Source organism: Simochromis diagramma, unplaced genomic scaffold, assembly GCF_900408965.1.
Source record: "Simochromis diagramma unplaced genomic scaffold, fSimDia1.1 OVJJ01000229.1, whole genome shotgun sequence".
Classification (NCBI taxonomy): Eukaryota; Metazoa; Chordata; class Actinopteri; order Cichliformes; family Cichlidae; genus Simochromis; species Simochromis diagramma.
The window spans coordinates 1,111,037-1,133,610 of record NW_024386869.1 but is presented as its reverse complement, the minus strand read 5'-3'; the positions used below and the strand labels follow the sequence as shown (position 1 = coordinate 1,133,610).

Here is a 22,574-nt window from a genome sequence, read left to right as displayed (position 1 = left end):
ATATACAGTAATGGACTTCTATACATTTTATATCAGATTAAAACTTTGGGTGTAAGATTCAGATAATTGTTGATTAAAAGCTAGATATTTTAAATGAGAATAAGAAAGAAAAGTATGTCTTTGTGCCCCCTTTTCCCTGTTCATGCCCTATCGGCCCCCCTGGCTAAACTTTGCTAGATCTGCCCCTGCACAGTTACCAGCTGTCAGCTACATAGAAAAAGATCCTGGTGTACAAAGTAATATTAAATACATTCTAACAACAGATTATCAAGCTTAAACATGCTGCTGTTGTTCAGCCGCTGGTTTCCTCTTTATGGCGCGAAGAGGGCGATAAACAAACAAGAGAGACGGAGTCACGACAAAAAAGCCGATCAGCTGATCATTAAGCAGTTTCATGATTGAAGTAGTGATGGTAAATTTGATTCTTTTTACTGAATCGAGTTTTAATGAGTCACTCACCAAAGTGAATCGGATTTTTGAGTCATTTGATTCACTGAGTCAGTCGACCAGAGAGTGCAAAAAATGTACATTTTCACTCAAACTTAATTTGTTTCTCTTTTCATGTAAATCCCACTGCTAAGATGAATGATTCTAAAAGAAACAACTATTTTATAGAGCAAAAAAGAGCAAAAACATTTCTAAAATTAAGCAATTTCCTATCAAAATTGCTTAATAAACATTTTATTTTATTTTATTTTTTATTTTATTAGTATTTTCCTTAAATGTGTTAAATATATATTTTCTCATCTAAATGTCCACTAAGCTGTGAGCCAGGGGGCGGTAATGCGCCTTAACATTGGTTGCCAACCAAGAAGAAGAAGAAGCTGTGAGCCAGGAGGGAGGGGGTGAGTGAGTGAGTGAGTGAGTGAGTGAGTGATTCGTTCTCTCTATGATTCAGCACAGGAGGGAGGGGTTAGTGAGTCCTGAGTGATTCGTTCGCTCTATGATTCAGCACAGGAAGGAGGGGTTAGTGAGTCCTGAGTGATTCGCTTATGATTCAGCACAGGAGGGAGGGGGTTAGTGAGTGAGTGAGTGATTCATTCGCTCTATGATTCAGCACAGGAGGGAGGGGGTGAGCAAGTCCTGAGTGATTCGCTTACGATTCAGCACAGGAAGGGAGGGGTGAGTAGCTTAAATGTGCTGTTAGCATGTTAGCAGAGCGATGCTACTGTGAACCGAGGAGCTATTTTCTTGATGTGAGCTTCTACTCAGGGTTTTTTCTTCCAGTTCAGAGCAGAAATTTTTTGTTAGGATACTGGATGTTGTGTTTTTCTCCACAATTTTAATTATAAGCTAGATACATTGCTGCTAACAGCAACAGGGATGAGTCAGTGAGTCAGTTGGGCTTGTGAATCATGATTCATGAGTCAGTAAAGTGATTCTCGAGTATTGAACGATTCGTTCATGATTCGCGCATCACTAGATTGAAGTAGCAGCAGGAGACAGAGGGAGAGAGAGAGAAGAGGCAGTCGCTCCATATATCGGTTGTTAAGCTTAATGCGGGAATGCTTTAGAAACATTCAGACATGAGCTTACACACTTGCTTTACTTCTCTCTGGGATAACTTTCTCGGAGATGAAATGCTGGTTTGGTAGCGAAGCTCCAAATACACACAGCCGCACTATCACGTGACGCGTACTGCTCCGACGTGCTACGGTTATGAGCTGGGTTTCGCAAGTTTTGTGAGGTGCTTTTTTGATATTTAGAATAGAATAGAATAGAATTAGAATAGAATTCAACTTTATTGTCATTGCACATGCACAGGTACAGGGCAACGAAATGCAGTTTGCATCCATCCAGAAGTGCTTTAGTGATATAAATATATTACAATATATATTAGCAATAGTATAGATATGTAAGTATATTACAGAAATGGGTCTATTATGGTATGTTATAATGTACACGGTATGAAGTATGTTGTGAATATTCTATAACTATAAGTATGTACTAGAGATGGCACGATACCACTTTTTTATGTCCGATACCGATACCGATATCATAAATTTGGATATCTGCCGATACCGATATGAATCCGATATAGTGTTTTTTAATCAACAAAACTGTTTTTTAAATATCTTGCTGCATTTTGTATAAGTTCATACTCAAGTTTAAAACAACAACTACACTAAAGCTATTCTGTTATACCTGTATGCAAAAAAAAATATTTCATAGTTCAGCAATACTGATCAATCTAATAAACTTAAACCTACTCCATCCTCCCTATTCTGGTATTTTAAAGAGTACTTAGCATAAATATTAAGCAACCTAACTAATAGGGTTCCAACTCCCAGCAACAATAAAAATAAATAAATAAAAAATAGGGAACCACCCCTCACGCTCCACCTCATGATGCTTAATCGACGTAATCAACCTTAATTTGATGCAGTGTGAAAAAAAATGCACAGAAATCAATTCTTTTTCAAGAAATATTAAATAGATTCAACATCTTTCTTCAACAAAATTGCAGACTGCACAGATGGTACCTTCCCAAAGGAAAAAGTACTATAGCTTACTAGGGTATATTAGACTTAACAGTTACTATATACAGTAATGGACTTCTATACATTTTACATCAGATTAAAACTTTGGGTGTAAGATTCAGATAAATATTAAGTAATTAAAAGCGAGACATTTTTAATGAGAATAAGAAAGAAAAGTATGTCTTTGTGCCCCCTTTTCCCTGTTAATGCCCTATCGGCCCCCCTGGCTAAACTTTGCTAGATGCGCCCCTGCACAGTTACCAGCGTCAGCTACGTAGAAAAAGATCCTCGAGTAGAAAGTAATATTAAATAAATTCTAACAACAGCTGATCAAGCTTAAACGTGCTGCTGTTGTTCAGCCGCTGGTTTCCTCTTTCTGGTGCAAAGTGGGCCAAAAGCAAACAAGAGAGACGGACTCGCAACAGAAAAGCCGATCAGCTGATCGTTAAGCAGTTTCATGATTGAAGTAGCAGCCGGAGAGCGAGAGGCAGTCGCTCGTTAAGCTTAACGCAGGAATGCTTTACAAACATTCAGAGATGGACTTACACACTTGCTTTACTTCTCTCGGGGATAACTTTGTCGGAGATGAAATGCCGGGTTGCTAGCGAAGCTCCACATGCTATCCAGACCACCGACAGGTCCCGCATGCCACAGCCGCTCTATCACGTGATGCATACTGCTCCGACGTGCTAACGTTCTGAGGTGAGTTACGGCGTGTTGCAAGTTTTGTGAGGTGCTTTCGTGATATTTAATGGATAGGACTACATTTTTTATTTTTCTCCGATATCCGATCCAGTAATTTAGGTCAGTATCGGACCGATACCGATACGTAATATCGGATCGGTCCATCTCTAGTATGTACAGGCTGTAGTGAGTACAAGCTATGTACAGGCTATGAACAGGATATAAATATGAAAAACTATACAGAATATGAAATAAATAACTTTACAGAATCTGAGATATACAGCTATACAGAAATGGGAACTATGCAAGTTGTAAACAGTTGTAGGATTAAAAATTATCGAATGTACAGAATGATTATTTACACAGAGCTATACAGTAGTGCAGTTAAGATAAGTGAGGGTGTAGATAGTTTCTACAGAGGCTATATAAAGTGCTAGTGGTTGTGAATGGTGGTTCAGTCCATGTTATTATTGTGTGTTTGAGGGTACAGTTGTCCATTGTGGGTGTGTGTATGTTCAATCCATGTGTTAACGTGGGTCAGATGTCAGGAGGCAGAGTTCAGGAGTCTGACAGCTGTGGGGAAGAAGCTGTTCCGGTACCTGTGGACTCCCAGGAACTTGAAGCTGCTCACACGCTCCACAGCCGTCCCCTTAATGTGGATGGGTGGATGTGGGTCAGCATTCCTCCTGTAGTCCACGATGAGCTCCTTGGTCTTCTCGGTGTTAAGCAGCAGGTTGTTTCTGTCGCACCACTCAGCCAGACGATCCACCTCCTCCCTGTAGGCGGCCTCATCATTGTCACTGATGAGGCCAATCACCGTGGTGTCATCTGCAAACTTAATGATGGTGTTGGAACCATCAGCAGGTCTGCAGTCGTGGGTGAAGAGGGAGTAGAGGAAAGGGCTCATCACACAGCCTTGTGGTACACCGGTGTTCATTGTGATGGTAGATGAGCAGTGGTTATCCAGCCGGACATGTTGGGGGCGGTTGGTCAGGAAGTCCAGTAACCATTTGCAGATGAGGGAACTGATGCCCAGGTCTGTCAGTTTCCTGATGAGTTGTGAGGGGTGGACTGTATTGAATGCTGAACTGAAGTCTATAAACAGCATTCTGGCGTAGGTGTTGTTGTTGTCCAGGTGTGAGAGGACAGAGTGCAGTGCGATGGAGACTGCATCCTCTGTGCTCCTGTTCTGGCGGTATGCGAATTGGTGGGGGTCCAGGGTGGGGGGGAGACAGGATTTGAAGTGTGCTAGGACCAGTCGCTCTAAGCACTTAGTGATGATGGGGGTGAGTGCTACTGGGCGGTAATCATTGAGGCAAGATGGGTTGGAGTTTTTGGGTATCGGGACGATGGAGGTGGATTTGAAGCAGGCCGGTACCACAGCGTGGGCCAAGGACAGATTGAATATGTCTGTGAGCACTCCTGCAAGCTCCCCAGAACACGCTCTGAGAACACGCCCGGGGATGCCATCAGGACCTGCAGCCTTGTGGACATTGATCCTGCTCAGCACCGCTCCTACATCGGTGGGGGAGAGAGTCAGAGGTTGGTGGTCTGGCGTCATGTCTGCTTTGGTTGTGGTTGTGGGGTTCCCTCGCTCAAAACGAGCATAAAAGTTGTTGAGCTCGTTGAGGAAGGAGACATCAGAGGATGCGGGGTTGTTTATGGCATCATAAACAACAAAGCTAGTAAATGCAGAGTTTTTTTCTCTACAAGAATCAGTGACACAGAAAGTGACAATTAAAGGGTTAAGTCTGCAGGGCGAACAAGCTCATGTGGACCTAGAAAGTCTTCTCTGGTTTCTTTACATGGTAAATGGCCTGCATTTGTATAGTGCTTTACTTAGTCCCTAAGGACCCCAAAGCGCTTTACACTACACTCAGTCATCCACACATTCACACACTGGTGATGGCAAGCTACGTTGTAGCCACAGCCGCCCTGGGGCGCACTGACAGTGGCGAGGCTGCCGGACACTGGCGCCACCGGACCCTTTGACCACCACCAGTAGGCAACAGGTGAAGTGTCTTGCCCACAACGACCGAGACAGTCCGAGCCAGGGCTCGAACCCGCAACCTTCCGATTACAAGATGAACTGCCAACTCTTGAGCTTGATCACATGTCCCAGATAAGTGAATTTCTCCAAAGCCCATTGTAATCTGGAGAATCACACATTGCGATTGTTTCCAGTAAGAATATTTCATAGCGCTTTAGTATCAGTCTTGCAGACCTGCTAAAAAGAGAGCTCATTATGAAATCACAAAATATCATCCCCTTGAGGGGTGACACCTGACAGGTTTTATTTAAGTGCATGATATGAAAAAAAAAAACATTAGGCCTAGGTTAGAACATGTCCAAGCATAAGGATGGCATTCTCTTAGAAAGAGAAATCAAATCCAAACTAACTGAGTGGATCAGCCTAGCACTTCAAAAAAAAAAATCATCAGCCAGATAAATCACAGGAAAATTTTTCTGGTGGAACAATATGGTGTGAGGATTAGAACTTCAGGTGCCATGAGATGCAGTGTTGCAACATAAAAAAAAAAAGATGAATACCAGAGCGTTAGTGAGAAGAGTTTTTTTCTTAAAATGGAATACCAAGTTGGCTAAAATGGCTAGTGCCATCAAGGCAAAGACAAGTGCGCTCCCTGGGAAGCTTGCCTCAGGTATGCTTTTATCCACACCTGACTAGGTGTGGCCAATTAGCACCAGCTGAACACATTGAGATGATTAGGGGCTGCAGAGGGATGTAACAACTGTCAGATGCTTACTAAACACTTCATTGCAAATTTTCATCCCTGGAATGTGAGTTTCTTCCCCAGGTCTGTACTGGTGCACTAATCATAGACACAATCGTTTTATTTAGCATTCAAAATAAAACTGTGTGATATGCTGTCATGTATTTCACTTGACAAAGCAGAGTTTGTTCCCATATAATCAGGTGTGTGTGCATGTCTAGGTGCAAGCTTCATCCATACATCAGAAACAGGAAACTCAGTCTGTTAGTCTCCACTCATTTGCAACATTGTGCTTACTTGTGTTATAATCAAATGATCTTTCCCTGATCTAATAACAATCAACTAATTTACATATCAATTCTTAACCCACTAAGTTGACAGGACAAGATGATAACAGCTGGTTTGCAGTCTTTAATCAGTCCCACATCATATCCAGATGAGGCCCACAGGCCATCAACATAATGATCAACAGTGGGACCCACCAGTTCAACTGAGCAAGCACAGTAGACAGTATAACCATAAACAGCATAACTGTTTTATAAACATTCAATTTTTAGGGAGAACAACACTTTTGGGTCCTTCCTGACTTGTCAATCGCAAGCTCTGTTACAACTGTGTACAAATCTGCCCAGGTCTTCCCACCTGCAGTCAGCGGACCTAGCAAGGGAAATGTGTGGGGTGGATGCATCCAGTATAAATAACTTTTGTTCTTTAGTGAGTGAAATTGCAAGCACAGCTAATGTAAAGCTCCCAAATAAGCATATCACAGTTAGTTTATCATTTTCAACTCTGCACCACTCCTCATGTCTCTCATCAGGGCCCTGTGAAGCACAGTGAGAAGTGCAGTGCAGGCCCTGCCTCCAGCCAAAGCAGGCATCTGGAGCCGTGCAGTCACGTGCTGTTTGTAAAAAAAGAAAAAAAACTTTCAGTGAACGGCTCTGCCCCCAGCCACCATTCATACACAAAGGCAGGGGTCACAGGGCTGTATTTCACCATTGCATAATCACATTCTGACTATGTGATTGTAATGCCATCATGGCAGGAGATCAAATTTATGTTTAATTCACACATTAAGTAAATTTACCGGACATGAGTCTAACAATAGAAAACTATGTTTTAACTTTTGGCCCTGACCGTATATACAGGACAGGGGAACGGCGAAATTCTCCCTTTGAACATGTCCTGCTGCAGAGACAGAGTGGGTGTACCTTCTAATGTTGGCTGGAATTTCAGGGAGGGTGAGAGCGTAACACAGAGTGGCTCCGGAGTCTACAAGAAATTCCACATTCTCACCGCACACAGACATTGCATACATAGGCAGAGATTTAAATGTACATATTTTTGATGTGTTTAAAAAAAATGATGTGTTGCTTGCTGTGTTCTACGGAGAGGGGAGCCGACACGGGTCCTGTGTCAGCTTTCTCCCTCTCGACTCCTTTCTCACTTTTTTTTTCACTTTTTTTCCTTTCAAAGCTGCTTTCTCTTCTCTCCACCCACACTTTCAAACACCTTTCTTTTATCATTCATCCAATGCTCATCAACCGACTTAACCCCTTTCTTTGTCAACATTTCTTTTTCTTTCTCACAACTTCATGCCTTCTTTCCACATTTTTTAATCATTGAGTCAAAGATTGGGTTCTCTCCTTGGCCACCCGGTGGAGCGTGCGCCACAGTCCACACCCCAGCCCTTAACTCCGCCGTGCTGACTGTCTTGGGATCCCATGTTATTCGCCAAGCATCCTTAGCGAAGCCTTCCACGGACCAAAAGTGCTAAAACACCTCCACCCACCGCCTTCAGCGGCACTTAGGTGTCCTTCTGCACTTTAAGCAACTCAGCTGATGTCCCGTGAGCCACTGCACCAGGGGCCATTAAATCCTTTGTCTAGTTAAGACGTCAGGAAATTGCTGCGCTCTTTAAGCCCAGCCCTTCTCACAACTCACCTACCCCTTGGCCTAACAAAGAAATCTAGTGACCTATAGACATACACAAATACACACATAGGTTGGACACAGCTCACCGGTGCAGATCTCCCCTAGTTCTATAGGATGATCTTGGTGTGTCACTGCAGGACTTGCCCCACAACTCCCCCTTTTTGAAGTTTTGGTGAGACTGAGCATTGACTTTTTTCCTCTGGGTGATCAGCCGTCTTTGGGGTCGTTCCTCAGTGCCCACACTCGTGGAATTTTGTAAATGAAGTCTGCAACACGGAAAGAGCTGTGATCAAGCCATTTATTACTGCGCAGGAGAGCCTGCACACACATCAAACATCACAGTTCAAATTCATGCCAGCTCTGCCCTTGGGATGTCTCAGCTCCTATTTTATACCTCCTCCCCACACACAACTCTCTGTATCTTTTAGTTACAACAGGTTTCTTTCCCACAGGCTGTGGCAGAGAGCAACTCCCACTATCGTTTCCCAGGAAGCTCCTGGCACCGGTCATCTTAGGAATTTTGTCCTTCCACGCCCTAACAGTTAGCAGATAACATAGCAAAACATCATTAGGCCTATCTAAGCAGTTCTTTACGAAGTCATACTGACACAAACACTCCTAAACATCTCATTTAAGCAAACAAAGGTTATACCAAATCCTACAGTGAGATTCTAAATGCATAAATCTAAATTTAAGGATAATCTAGAATTTTCCCAACAATTGAAAACTTCAAATGTTTAAAAGGTAAAAATTAACTGACAAAATTATTGACAGGAAACATTTTAAGATAGAGAGTGGAACCGTTTTACACCCTGTGTTGCTTCACTTCTCATTTATTAACAACCAAAATCTTTACAAAAACATTCAATTTCAATTCAATTTCCAAATTAAAGCAAACGTAACAAATAATGAATATTGTCCAACATCAAAACAGAATATTAAAGTCTAACTTCACTTGAATACATACCAGTCAGGTTACAAGCATTAAGGATTACAGCATCTTAAACATCTACAGTAAGGCCAAAAAAGCAGAAAAACCGTTTTTCATTACAGTAGCTGAGCAATAAAAAAAATATATAAAAAAAACCAACATGCTCACAGCCACTCAAATAATCTTAAAGGGTCATAAAAGCAAAAAGTTTACCATTTAAATTTGTTATGATGACAAAGGTACATTTATTGATTCTGTCTTAAGATTATTATAAGAAAGTAAAATTAATTTAAAAAAAATAAAAATAGGCATGAAAACAAAAGGTTATCAAGACTTTAGATGTCTAACAGAGTACTCACCACCTATGTAATGGTAATAATAATAATAATAACTGATGCTAAAAGCTAAACAGAATTAAAAACAAGAGTTCAAATCAACTCCATTCCCTCCTCAGAATCTGCTGTTTTACCCTGAACACCCTGCAACAGCTCCTCAGGTTTGTCTTGCTTTGACCCCACAACAGACGCAATAATGTTTTCTAGGTGTGGATTTCCCTTTGCCTCCTCCTCAACTCTTTCCAACAGATTCTCATTCCCCTCTTTCTTCACATTATCCACAAAGTTTTCAAATATAGTGAGCAGAGGAAAGGAATACTCAATCACACTCTGTTCAGTCTTTGGAAATCCATAGAAAAATCCACCACTGTGCAAACCAAACACTTGTCCATATGCATCAAATACTGGGGAGCCAGAAGAGCCGTGATACATGAAAGAGTTGTAGGTCACATAGATATTTTCACAAGGGTGATTTTTGATCGCCTGATTGATCTCATAAAGAAGGATTAAATTGTCCTTGTAGTCCTCTAAAGTTTTGTTAACAGCCTCCTCTCGTCCCTCTTTCACAATGATACACGTAGGATCCATTTTTTTCACTCCTTCTCCTGGGTGTCCAACAACACAGGCTGCACCATCTAAAGGTACAGGTCCAAATCTCTTGAGGAGCCCTGGTGGAACCTCAAGTTTGTTTGGTTTGAGCTCAAGTATGGCATAATCTAACTTATCGTTGCCAACAAACACCTTGGCATTAATCTTGTTCTTGTCAGAGTCTTGTTTTTCAAAGTTAAAGACAGCAGTAATGTTTACATGTTTATGCCAATTAGGTAATTTTGAATCAACCCAGTATTTGAATAAGTGGGCATTTGTCAAGACAAAGTTGTCAAATAGCACAAAGCCTGTGCCCTGCTTTATGGAGGAATCATTTATGGGTACCTCTAAGAGACAAACTGACTCGCTCAGTTCAAGCAGCAACCTGACTTGGTGAATTTCACTAAAAGACTGTTGGATCTTTCCAAAGTTTTCCTTCCTCAGTTTCAGTGTTTTCTGGAAAGAATTTTCAGGGAATCTACTTTCCATCCATTGTTTCAGATGTGGAAACTGCTTACACAGTAGCTTATAAACCTCCTTAGAGTCAATGCTGCAGCCTGTTTCTTTCGCTGCTGTTGTTATACTGATTTCCTTCTGCTGTGCAAGAGTTAAGACTGATCTTGTTTGTCTTGTGCGCTCTGCATTATTTGATGCATGTGGAGGTTTCTGTTGGCCAGGGATGGCCACTTGTTTTACATCCTTTGTTTCCATATTTGCTCCTCGTGGAAGACATATCTTAAACTTCATTTTATCCAGATTATCAATTTCGTCTGTGCACTCAGTCTTACATTTGTCATTGATGTTGACCAGCTCAAAGTAGCCCAGGTCATCAGTGAAGCGGCCATCTCTTTTTAGAGCCTCCGCCACAGTTATCCCCTTCTCTCCGTAAACACAGAGATACTTGAAATGTTTTAAAGTGCCACTTTTAAAAAGTTTTTTTTTTTTTGGCATTTAGTCCTCCCTTTGTATCAATGTAAAAGACAGAATAGGCATCTCTTGGATATACTACGTTGGAATCCTGGACCTGAGCCACTTCCACCTTTTCTGATTTACATGAAATGGTCAGAACCTCATGATTCCCAACACAAGAACACGGGAAATGTGTTGGAACAATTGATTCGTCGTCTCCTGTACCCATCTGGATGATAACATTTACATCTGCACCCTTAACCATCTTCTTATACTTATTTGAAGATTTTATGGCCTCCAGCACTGTGCGGGGTACAACACAGCCAATGGTGTATGTGTCATTCGGACTGAATTTCACTCTGAACTGATGTTTATGTGGTTCCTGCAGGAAATCAGAGTGGAGAAATGGACGTTAGAGGCTGCTAATGTACCAAAAACAAAATGTAATGCATTTTGTTCATAAACAACATTTTAAAAGCCATTATTCTTCTTGTTTTTTTGTTTTGTTTTTTAACTGGACTGGATATAGGAGTCTATGAACAACAGAAAAACAGATGGAAAAAAATTATGCTTATTCAAAAAAATTTGAATATTAATGAAACTCAATTCACTGTTTATGGCATAATGTCATGTCTGTTGACAGAAGACATCAACAGATCCCATTTCTACACATTTAAGATAACAGGGAAGGTACCGTGTCTTCATACGCTGACTCGGCATTTGACCCATCCTAAATATTTATCAGTCACCTTAAAGAGTGACCTTAAAGGTGAGTGAATGCTGACCCCAGGCCAACTAGGCAGTCAGGCTGCAGTCTCCGTTTCTACCTGTTCATGTTTCCAAAGTACAATAATTATGGTGATCACTTTAAAGTCTCTGTGCTGTTGGCTTTGTGTTCAACCCTAGAGACTAAGAGAAAGATCATGTGATCCTCATTAGGATAGGGATTGTGTTCTTGTGTGGGTTGGTTAAATGGTAATTATGTGACAATGCATTTCTGGACATCTTACAGAGTAATGCAAACATTTGTAAAATGAATTAATTTTAATTTTGTTCTTATCCATTCTCATCCCGAGATATAACTGTGTTGGTGTTGGTATTATAATCAGTATTGCTCCAAGACCATCACTGCGGCTACGGTCCATCAAGTGTTTCATAGTATGAAAATAAAATTTTGCATGACTTCATTAAAGAAACTAAAAAACAAACAAACCAAGATGTAAAAAAAAAATAGTTCTGCACGTGGGCTCAGGCAGGAACCTTTGTGTCAGATGTGGTTGTTCTTCACATGAAACGGTCCAGAAGCTCACCTGACAGGCTGTAGCTTCCTCTGGCTCTGTTTTCACGCTTCTGCTCGCAGGGCTGGCCTGATGAAGAAAGATGCACAAAAAAATGAACTGGGTCAATGCAAATGACAAATATCAAGGTAATGAATGACAAAGCATTACAGGACTATTAGCCAGAGTATGTAATGTGTTTTCTCTTACAGAAGAGCGTAAGGTGTTTAAAGTTTTTCATTTGATAGAGAAACGTAATGGCTTCCAATATAGACTTAGTGTAGACTCTTTAATATTACTGGGTGGAGGGACACATTTTGTTCACCAGACATAAAAACAACTGTCTGTTTTAAAAACAGGAACATGTAAAAGGGACAAATTGAAGCAAGAAATGATGGATAAATCCCAGATTTTGTGTGTGAAACATTTTAATGCACAATTTAGGTACATTCACTCCTGTTCACTCTGCATGACCTGCATAATTAGATGCTCCGATACAAGTACTAACCAGGCTTGACCCTGCTTGGCGTCCGAGATCAAACATGATTGTGTGTGCTCAGGGTGATATGGCCATAAGCTGCATTATGACATGCTAAAAAACCCAGCTAGCTATGTAAATCCTTTTATTTTACATTGCTACATCATGAAGAGAGGGCACATAAGTGAGTTGCTGGCCTCACTGTTTGGAATCTTTGCCATCATTACTGCAATTTCTAATTTCACTTTTTCATTTTAGTATTTGCACTGGATTTTCAGAAAGTAAAGAGCTTAAGTGACTACAACTTGTCCCACTGGAAAATGTAACAAAAACAATTAGAAACTACTCTCAGATCAAAAAATTGTGATGCAATTTAGCCGCTGACAACAGAATACATAGGCTACTTACTTCATCTTTGATGTTTTTCTGAGCCATGTTCACAGATTTCAGATTTATTCTGAAAAGAAATCGTTGTGTTACAAGGATAGATATGGATAGCTTCAATATGATGCACAATGCAGAATACATGAATGAGAAGTTATGAGTCATGGTAGGAATTCCTCCTCTCTATACTCACACTCAATAAGCCCCTTCCTAACAAACCCTTTACCCCTTCTGGGAACGTATATGGATTTTGTTTTATAGATTGATGCCAAGTTATCATCTCCATGCTGTTTATAAGAGTGTGGCTTTATCCCACTTTTGTTGTTTGTAATCTCATCACTAAATCCAGCATCAGTGCATTTATATGCATAAGATGGAAAACAGTTCATTCTTATAAATGCAGGCCAAGAGTCATCTGCTGATAGTATAGGTAGTTTTATTAACTTCTTACTACCCACTGGGTCCCTGGTGACGTATCTAGCCAACTCAGGTGCCAGTCATTTTAAAAATCAAGGATGTAAATTCTGCTAGCTCATTTTGCCTTCCAGACACTATTTTTTAAAGACATGTGAATTCTTCAACTTTCTATTAATCATTAACAAAAAGAAAAAGAAAAAAAAATTACTGAAGTAACTTTTCTTTAAGTTTTCTTAAAGTAAAAAACATAACTTTAAGTTATTGTGGTGAATGGTTTTAACAGAGTTGTTACTCTCACATTTCCAAATCTCACTTCCCCAGCAGTGTAACAATGAGGGACATTTTGATATTAGAACCAACTTGTTATGCCGAATATTGTAGCGATCTGTAATGCTCAGCATGTTCAGCAAGTCATAACATACACTGAATAAATGCTAAAACTTGAATAATAAATGTGCATTAGTCACTCAAAGGAAGAACTGCGTATTCTGGCAATAAAGACAATAATAAAAACAATAATTATGGTGGGGGGTTTTTGGTCTCTGTGTGTGTATGTGTGTGATTTCTGGCTTTAATATTAGGTTGGTTTTTTTGTCTTTTCTCCTTTTTTTTTTAATATGCAGACTTTGTTTAACATATTTTCTAGAATAGGATCCCGTTTACTTGTGAAGTGTCAAAAAAACTACAGCAAAAACATAATAAATGAGATGAATATCAAACAAAACGGAAAAAAATCACACATATCCAAATATGCTTTAAGAAATTATAAAACTTTCAGTTTTTATGAGAGCAAGGAAAAAATCCCATTGTCTTTCCACTACAGTATGTATTAAAACATTGTTTAAGACACTGAGGCAGTGTGTATGAAAATCTGATCATTTTAAACTCAAAACTGCCAGAAGATTAAAATTCTACAAGCACCAGTAAAATTGTTATTTGTAAACAATTCTAAATAAAATTTAATTTTCAAACCCAAAGACAAGTTCAAAATTCATGTACGATCTTTCTCCCATATGTTGCTTGTTGTGTGATGAAATGGACACTCGGGGGAGCTGGTGGTGTATAATTTACTCAAACAGCCTGTGGAGGCGTTCCTTTCAGCAACAACTTGTGAAGAAAAGAACCAACTTCTCAAAGTATTTTTTATTTCATCTGCTTAATTGGAAAGCGGCTCCCTCAGTGTCGACTATATACATTTAATTTTTGTATGTGCTTATAATGACAAAACTAGAATAGATATTTGCTTAAAAGAGATTTGCTAAGCGCTAAGGTATTACTGAGGTCATAGTAGGTGGTGTTGTTATACCAGACCTCAGATATCAGAAACATTAAAAACCTAAAGATTCATAAGGGTTCACCTGAGAGTTAGTTATCTCCTCGTGGCTGCGTGCACACTCTGCTGCTTCCAGGAATGTACTATAAAAAGATACACATAAAAATGAACTCAACCAGAATGTTAAGATCATAAAATAAGAAGTATAAACCAGCAGAATTATTAACCAAAATGTTACATTTTTCTTTATGTATGTAATGCATGTGTTAAGTTGGAGTTTCATTTCACAGACATTTTATTGACTTCCTGGTTGACACTCCAAAGGCACACAGTGAGCAAACAGACTGCTATAGTCCCTCCTCTCAGACCTAAAGGACTGTTTGAAGAGCTCAGGTGTGTCTTACACATAAAAGCAACTCAGATCCAAGTTCACTTGGACTTCATCTGAAACTTGTAAACTTGACAGTTTTTTCTTAAAGGTAACAATTCTTAAAAAACAACAACACCAACAAAAAACTATAATAACTGGTTATATCAGATGTAGTTTTTCTGACTTCATAAGAGAGCAAATTAGATGACCAACATAGTAACACTAACTCTCTGAGTGAGTTTGTGTCTGGTAGAAAGGCACAACAGCAGCTACACATCTACAGACGATTGTTTTTTACTCACCAAACTACTGCTGCGCTGGAGAGATCCGCTGACTTCTGGAAGGAAGCGGAAAGCAACTGAATGATACTGAGCGGGAGGAACCTGTGACCAAGAGAGACTTGATCTCATGGTAACCTATTAACCAATCACCTGTGTAGAGGTCTTTTGGGGGCGTTTTTACTTTGTGTGTTAAAAGCTGGATGGGTGTGGGAATAAACCCACAGTTGAGTTAAATGAATCACAAAATTAATTTATACTTCTTACTATTGGCACATGTCTGTGGCTCTTACAACGACTGGTCTGTAGCTCTGTGTGCAGACAGGGGTGAAGAAAGAGAGGGAGATATTACATGATTTTATAATGTATAACCCTCTGTAAGAGGAATAAAGGAATCAGTATGGTGTTTTCCTTCATTTACATGCTGTTTGATTGTTTGATTGTGTTTGATTGTTTGATTGATTTATATACATTTGTGCTGAATAAAAGCAGAATCTGTGTCTTTATGCAAATATAAACCAATGGTAATATCTTTGTTTCTACGTTGTGATTACATGTGGAATCGACTGGTTATTCTTAAATAACTCAAATTTGTAACTGTGTTCCTGTTCAGTAAGCATTAATGTTCTGAATTAACCTCCAAACGAATGGAGTGACTGCAGTTATGTGTCAGACTGGAACTGGGCATTTAAATGACCCTGTTCTGCTCGTCCATGGAGGTTTTGCTTCATAAGTCCATTCATTCATAAACACACACGTGACACGTTGACACCTACTGCTACATTAAATTAACCATTTACCAACTTCAGCTTCATATAAATTACAACAACAGACACTCAAATTATTTTCAAAAACAAAAGAGTACATTAAATGTAAACAGTGTAATGTGTACACAACAACAATTTAGACTGGACTGGGTAACACTTTACAGTAAATAGTAGGGAAATTTACTTTAATGTTTATGATAATGTTTACTTATTAAAAACTGATTTGAAACCCAATCTGTGAACATTATCCAACTGAGGGCTGTCGAGGTGCCATGTGCTGAATCTAGTAATAGTTTTTATTCACATGTACTCCTAAACTCAGTTTACAGGCCAAACCAAAGACTATTAAATGCAAGTGAAACACTCAAACCTCCAAGCCCTACCACCAGCATTTACTTACTCCTTTCCATGACAACAGAAAAAAAAAAAAAAGGTTTTCTTTCAGTAACCACAATCTTTCTTTAATATGAAAATCCTGAATCCAAGAAAACAACTTTTAAGTTGGTTTTACAGGTGATTGATGGAAACAGTATCACCGCTCCAAGTAAACAAATATATAATATAAAGTAGTTTGTGTGTGGCAAAGTTTAACTAGAAAAAAAAAATTAGGATATTTTGAATGTGCCAGTGCAATGTGTGTTATATAGCTGGACCACATACTAATTTTTCATGATCCTGGAGATATTTATATGGACATGGCTGCAGGAAAGGGATCCTATTCTTCAGATTTTCAGCGGAAATTTGGAAACCGTTTATAATGGGCCTCACTAGAAGAGAACCTGGAGGACACAATAAGCTCTGAGGTGATTTTTATCACAACCTCTCACAACAAGAGTAACATTAGGTGAAAGCATGATAGAAATCCCAACATTTAAGTGTGCACTTTGTGACTATAGAGGCATGAAACAACCAGAAGACCATGTCATAAATCCAAGCTGAGAATTCAGAGTGATCCGACTGTGGCTGCACAGTCAAGGGAAAACTAGTTTTCATCAAACCTGAACTGTGACTTTGATAAACATGATTCACTTATTACAAGTCTAACACCTGATGAGACCTGTTTAAACTTGGAATGGCATTCACATGATCAAATATGCCAGAGAGCTAGTGCATAAGACCAAATTTATTCTCACTTTCATTAACATGGCAGGATAAATTACAACACCTTATGAATTCTATGAAAACTGTGCAACAAATTGCTGCCGAGAGTCACACCGGACCTTTGCGTTTTATCAATGCTGTAGGAGACGTATTCTTTCATTTCTACCACAGTTCAGCATAACAAACAGAATCAACATTGCACATAGTACACAGCGTACTTCAGTAATTTGCATTGGCACAGTCAAATACTGTCATGTTACAATTAATCAATGTGTCCAAATGTTACCCAGAGCTGTCCTTATTATAAGCAATGTGCAAAGAGCTGCAACAATCCAATACAGATAAAGTCTAATGAGAAAGAGAAATGTTTTATTAAAAAAAGAAGAAACAAAAAAAAGGGGAGTGTGCAAATTAAACACGAAAATCTGTAAGACAGAACAAAGTAAAGCATCTTTCAGGTAAACAGAAATGGCATGAATGACAGCAACACTTCCAGACCAAACTAGATTGATCTGTCAAAATACTGGCTCTGTGCTCCAATCACTCTGTTTGGGTTGGCAGCAGTTTTGGGGTCGTGTTGAGACTCTGACGCTTTCCGTTTACTCTGCAGTAAACCATGTGAGAGTTTAGTCCGAGAACACGAAGTGAAAAACTTTGAAAGCAGCTGCATTCGGTTCCTTGTAGCGCCTACTGTGACAGTTTGCTATCACACGTGTCCTGAGTGTAACTCGACTCCAGCCGTACTTACGGCGGTGTTCCTCTGGGCTTTACTCCAGGCCCAGGGAGAAATTAATGCCGTGAACGATACCAATGATGATGGGTTGCCAAGCAACCAAGTATCTGAGCCAGTCGAGAAGCTGCCCGTAAAGGACATGCGTCTTCTCCCAGCTGGAAATTGAGGAATTATGGACAAAAATCATGTTTTCTAGACAAATTTCAGGGGTGCACTGTACTGATAAAGAACAGTGAAATCAAATAAGTAAAAGCACATTATGTTGAATGTTACAAGGGCAATGTTAATACTTTATGCTTTTTCAGTTATTTGGAGATGACTTAGAAATCACTTATACTGCTGAATGTCACAGTTGCTCCAAAAAAGCCGTCAAAGGCAGATTCCAGTGTAAACGCTGTTCCCACATGGAAAACTGGACTGATGCACCTCCTGCTGTCAGACCTGCAGGGTTTAGGCCTGTGCTGTTCTCCTCTGTCTTATACTGAACACAAACTATTTTTTTGGACTGGCACAAATAATTTGCGTGCCTTCTTATTTGATGCAGAACACCTGATTGTTCTGTAAATAGATTTAAATGGTTATATAAAAAACGCCTGAGGCCTTGGCTGCTTTTTTAGGTAAATAGTACCATATAACTTTGTTGTTTGCAAAACTTGTGCATAATTTTTAGAAATGTACAATTTCTATTTGCATTTCAAGTTATGAAAATGATGTTTGTGGGTTTTACAGAAAAAAATAGAACTTTTTTCTACTCGGATTTTGAATTTTTTGTCTGAATTTAGATCAATTGTGCTAATACAGTATGTCAAAATGAAAAAATAATTCAAATTTCAGATATTTGAGGTTGTGCTGAAAATAATGATACCAAACAAGGCAAGATTAACAGTTTTTAAAGGTGAAATATAGAAGTAAAATCAAAAGTAGTCAAAAACGGCCAATTATACCCTGGACCCCAGAGGGTTAAACTCTTCCAGGCAGTTGAAATCTCAAATAAAACAGAACTCAGGGAAACTCAACCAGAAGTCAGCGCTTTAGCACCCTCTACAGTTCACTGCTACAGTTGAGTGGCACTGGGAGCTTTCTGCATGTTTAGTCCGTTCTGGAAATGAAACTTAATGAAGTGAAACTCAGTGGGAAACAGAAAGCTCAAAAATAAAATTTCATTACAAAGTACACAACTCCAATAACTTGGGTTTCTTTTTGTTTGAATACTTTCAGTGTTTAACAGCCACTATTGTATGAACAGTGGCTCCATTGTGTAACATGGTTTTGTCAGGAAAGGCTCTCAATTCTATTTTATTTATATAGCCCCAAATTACACACAACAGTTGCCTCAAGGCACTTAATATAGTAAAGTAAAGATCCTACAAGAATACAAAAACCGAGAAAGAAAGCACTGCAATTATATGGCCCCCTATTGGCAAGCGTTGGCGACAGTCGGAAGGAAAAACTCCCTCTGTATCTGGTGAAAAAAATCTGCCAATAGAAATATGCAGATCTACTTACTGTGGTAACTGCTTGTGAATAAGAGAACAGCCCAAATTAGCTTTGAATGAACTCTGTGTGATTAAACAAGCTCATTAAGAGCTGAGCTGTCAGCACTGACTCACCTGAAGAAGACGTTGAAGCCGAACATGGTGAACATGATGGCCATGTAGCCCAGAACCCCGACTGCATAACTCAGCTTGTAGATGAGCAGAAACCACTTGTAGACCATCCTGGAAATTCAAAGAGACAAAGACCACATCACTCCCATCCCTGCCCTGGAGTCCTGCTGAATATAAACGCAATCAGATTTTGTTAATTATTAATTACTTTTTAAGCTTTACATCGATCTCTTTGCTCCTACTTACATTTTGAAACTGCCTCCAACTGTTCATACATTGCGATTAGCTGTAAATGATCTTCTTTTCTTACTTTGTACACATTTAAAAGTTTAGTTAAATACATGTATAATGAAAAATTATTCAGGTAATTACACACTTATTTAAGTACCTTTTGTTTACTTCACACATAATTTTTTTACCTAATTTTAAGAGCTTCTTTATTTATTAATGTGCTCATTTAAATTAATAAATATTGACATACTTATTTAAGGCCCTGTGTGTTTATCAATGTTCAACTGTTTGGGAAGTTGTTTAAGCACTTATTTATTCACTTACCTGCTTTTTCCTCACTTTTTTTTTTCCATACCTATTTAATTACATACACACTTACTAGTACTGCTTTATTTGCTTCCTTATTTAAAGGCTCATTTATTAATTATTTATTTAAAGTGTTCATTTTTCCCTTCACTCATGTACTCATTTAATTACCAGTTTGCTTGTTATCACTATTTTATTGGGATATTTATTTCCATTAGATTGAATTGGTTGTCTCCATTAGCTGAATAACTGACTGTGGGTGTACTTATCTTGAGTGTACAGCATCAAAACACTTGCATGTCTTGCTCATCTTGGTGTTAGGAAAACCTCCCATATTAGTCCTGTCAGTTATCACTCAACATGATACAATGTCACTGGACACATCTGCTTTGAATGAAAGGGGTTTTGAAATTAGGAGCTAAAGTTCAGAAATAAATTGTATCTTGTGCACAAATCATTGAATATCATAAAAAATTGATTTAAAAGTATTTTGTGGGATTTGGTTTTGCTTTTTTTTTTATTCTCTTTTGTAGTTTTCTGTTGGTTTTATCACTTTCATCTCATTATAAACATACTAACAAGGCCAAAAAAGGCTCACAAGTATATCAACATACAGAAAATCCTTAATCCTAAAGCTTGATTTATACTATTTTTATGCCTGATCAATAAAGCATAATGACACAGATGTCAACAACTGTGATGGGTCGCTCTTTGTAAACTGTATAATGACTATCAAAAGGATAAAACAGGGTGTAATTGTATGTAGGTTGCCATAACTCAGATAATCTATTCTGAAATCTTCAGTCTTTTTATTATTTCAGTAAAAGAAAGTCAGTCTTTAGTTTGCCTTCATCTCCATCAACACAGTGGTTTTAAGAGCCAGCAGGATCGTTCCCCTTACCTCGGCGTCCTGCAGGACAGCGGCTTGCGGGTGGCTGTGAAGATGACGTAGCTAGTGATGACGGAGAACATCCCCCACATGGACAGAAACTGCCACCAGTACAGTGGCGGTTTATGTCCGATACCGATATCAGAAATTTGGATATCTGCCGATACTGATATGAACCCGATATAGTGTATTTTTTAATCAATAAAACTGTTTATTTAATATCTGTGATGTAAGGTGGCGCTGGAGTGACGGCAGCCTTTCCAAGTAGCTCTTCAACACCGCACCTTTTCTTAACTTTTAATTTTTTTTTAGACTAGGCTTTCAAACTTTATTTCACCTTCCACTAGTTACTCTACTTCTACCTCTTAGATATAGCGATACGAGATGGATAATGCACTTCTGGCATGCAACACAACATCCTGGCTGAGATAAAGAGGAGCTACAGAGTAGTGATGTGCGATACCACTGATTTCCTTTCCGATCCGATTCCAAGTAATATTCAGGGTGGTATCGACGATACTGATCCGATACTTTGTACAAAAACGTATTTTATTTATTGTATCTCAAATTATAGCATCATAATGATTACAGGACATCAGATTACTTGTTCTTATCACTTAATAATGCAGAGTTCATCACATAGAAATAAAAAAACTGAAGTTGTGTCCTATTTGAACACCTTGCCTGCCTGCAGCACTAAAGGACTCTGTGAGAGATGTCTGTCTCGCCCTAGCAGCACCTGTCCCTGTCCACTCCTCCTCTTCAGTTCACCTCAACATACGCTCGTCATGTTCTGTGATATGATTTACTCTGAGGTGTTTGACAAAGTTAGTGATGTTGCCACAACCATACATGCCAACCCTCCCGATTTTTCCAGGAGAATACCGAATTTCAGTGCCCCTCCCGAAAATCTCCCGGAGCCACGATTCTCCCGAATTTCTCCCGATTTTCCAGCCGGACAACAAAATTGACACATGACTCCAATTACGCTCAGCCATTGTTGTGAGTGCGCACGCCAAGGGGCTGCGAGACAGACAGCCGTATTTCGCACATGACTATGAAAGGCGGAAGAGGAAGTCGTTCCTTTGAATGTAGACAATCCGAATGTTACAGTTTCTTTCCACTGTGTTCCTGTTAATGATAAACTACAAATTTACCCTAAATTACTAAAATATCGATATTTTAATGTGAGAATCGATTCTAGAACATAAATGACTGGTATCGGAGGAATCGAAATTTCAGGATTGATCCGCACATCACTACATATCACTACAGCACCAAGGTCTCTACATGGACTGGGTAATTAGCTTTAGTTGCTGATAATTAGCACCATGTGTAATCTACACAGAGCCAATAAATACACCGAAAACATACAATATGGGGGAATACCTGCCAACTTTCCATAAGAGACTTCAGAGGAGTAAAACACTGATTCTGATCCTAATACTTCAGAGATGTTAAAGGAAACTATAAAATTCTGTTCTGAACTTTAATGGGTGTTGTGTGTTTGTGTGAATGCTGAATTTAAATACACACATTCCAGGAAAACTAACTATTTGCACTATGTGTACTGGAATTACACTGCCAACTTGCTGTACATAAAAATAACAAATCTGCAACCCAGTAGCACTTCAATAAATCAATCAGTATTGTAATGATATGATGTTGCATCGTGTGTGTGTGTGTGTGTGTGTGTGTGTGTGTGTGTGTGTGTGTGTGTGTGTGTGTGTGTGTATTAAACAGTAGTTAAACATGACCTTTGGCCAGTTTTGACAACTCTGTATGCTGTGATAAATGCAGGATTGAATTTGAATACTCGGCTCTTTACCTACTGGTCATATGAATGTTTGAGTAATGATTGAATAAATGAGC

General features: G+C 39.1%; 1 protein-coding gene and 1 long non-coding RNA gene across 2 annotated transcripts; both read right to left on the bottom strand.

The window, feature by feature from the left end:
* Positions 1 to 8,112: 8,112 nt before the first annotated feature.
* Positions 8,113 to 15,159, bottom strand: LOC120733325 (serine protease FAM111A-like). Its single transcript, XM_040031423.1, has 5 exons — positions 15,093 to 15,159; positions 14,506 to 14,563; positions 12,755 to 12,803; positions 11,902 to 11,958; positions 8,113 to 10,973 (listed from the first exon to the last, which is right to left on the bottom strand). The coding sequence occupies exon 5, from the start codon at positions 10,631 to 10,633 to the stop codon at positions 9,188 to 9,190; it is 1,446 nt and encodes a 481-aa protein (XP_039887357.1). The 5' UTR covers positions 10,634 to 10,973; positions 11,902 to 11,958; positions 12,755 to 12,803; positions 14,506 to 14,563; positions 15,093 to 15,159; the 3' UTR covers positions 8,113 to 9,187.
* Positions 15,160 to 19,279: 4,120 nt separating this feature from the next.
* On the bottom strand, positions 19,280 to 20,813 carry LOC120733338. Its single transcript, XR_005695791.1, has 2 exons — positions 20,715 to 20,813; positions 19,280 to 19,387 (listed from the first exon to the last, which is right to left on the bottom strand). It is a non-coding gene; the product is annotated as an uncharacterized LOC120733338 (long non-coding RNA).
* Between the last annotated feature and the right edge of the window lie 1,761 nt (positions 20,814 to 22,574).

Coding starts and splice junctions, on each gene's coding strand:
- LOC120733325 (XM_040031423.1), bottom strand. CDS start 10,633: ATGCCAAAAAAAAAAAAACTTTTTAAAAGTGGCACTTTAAAACATTTC.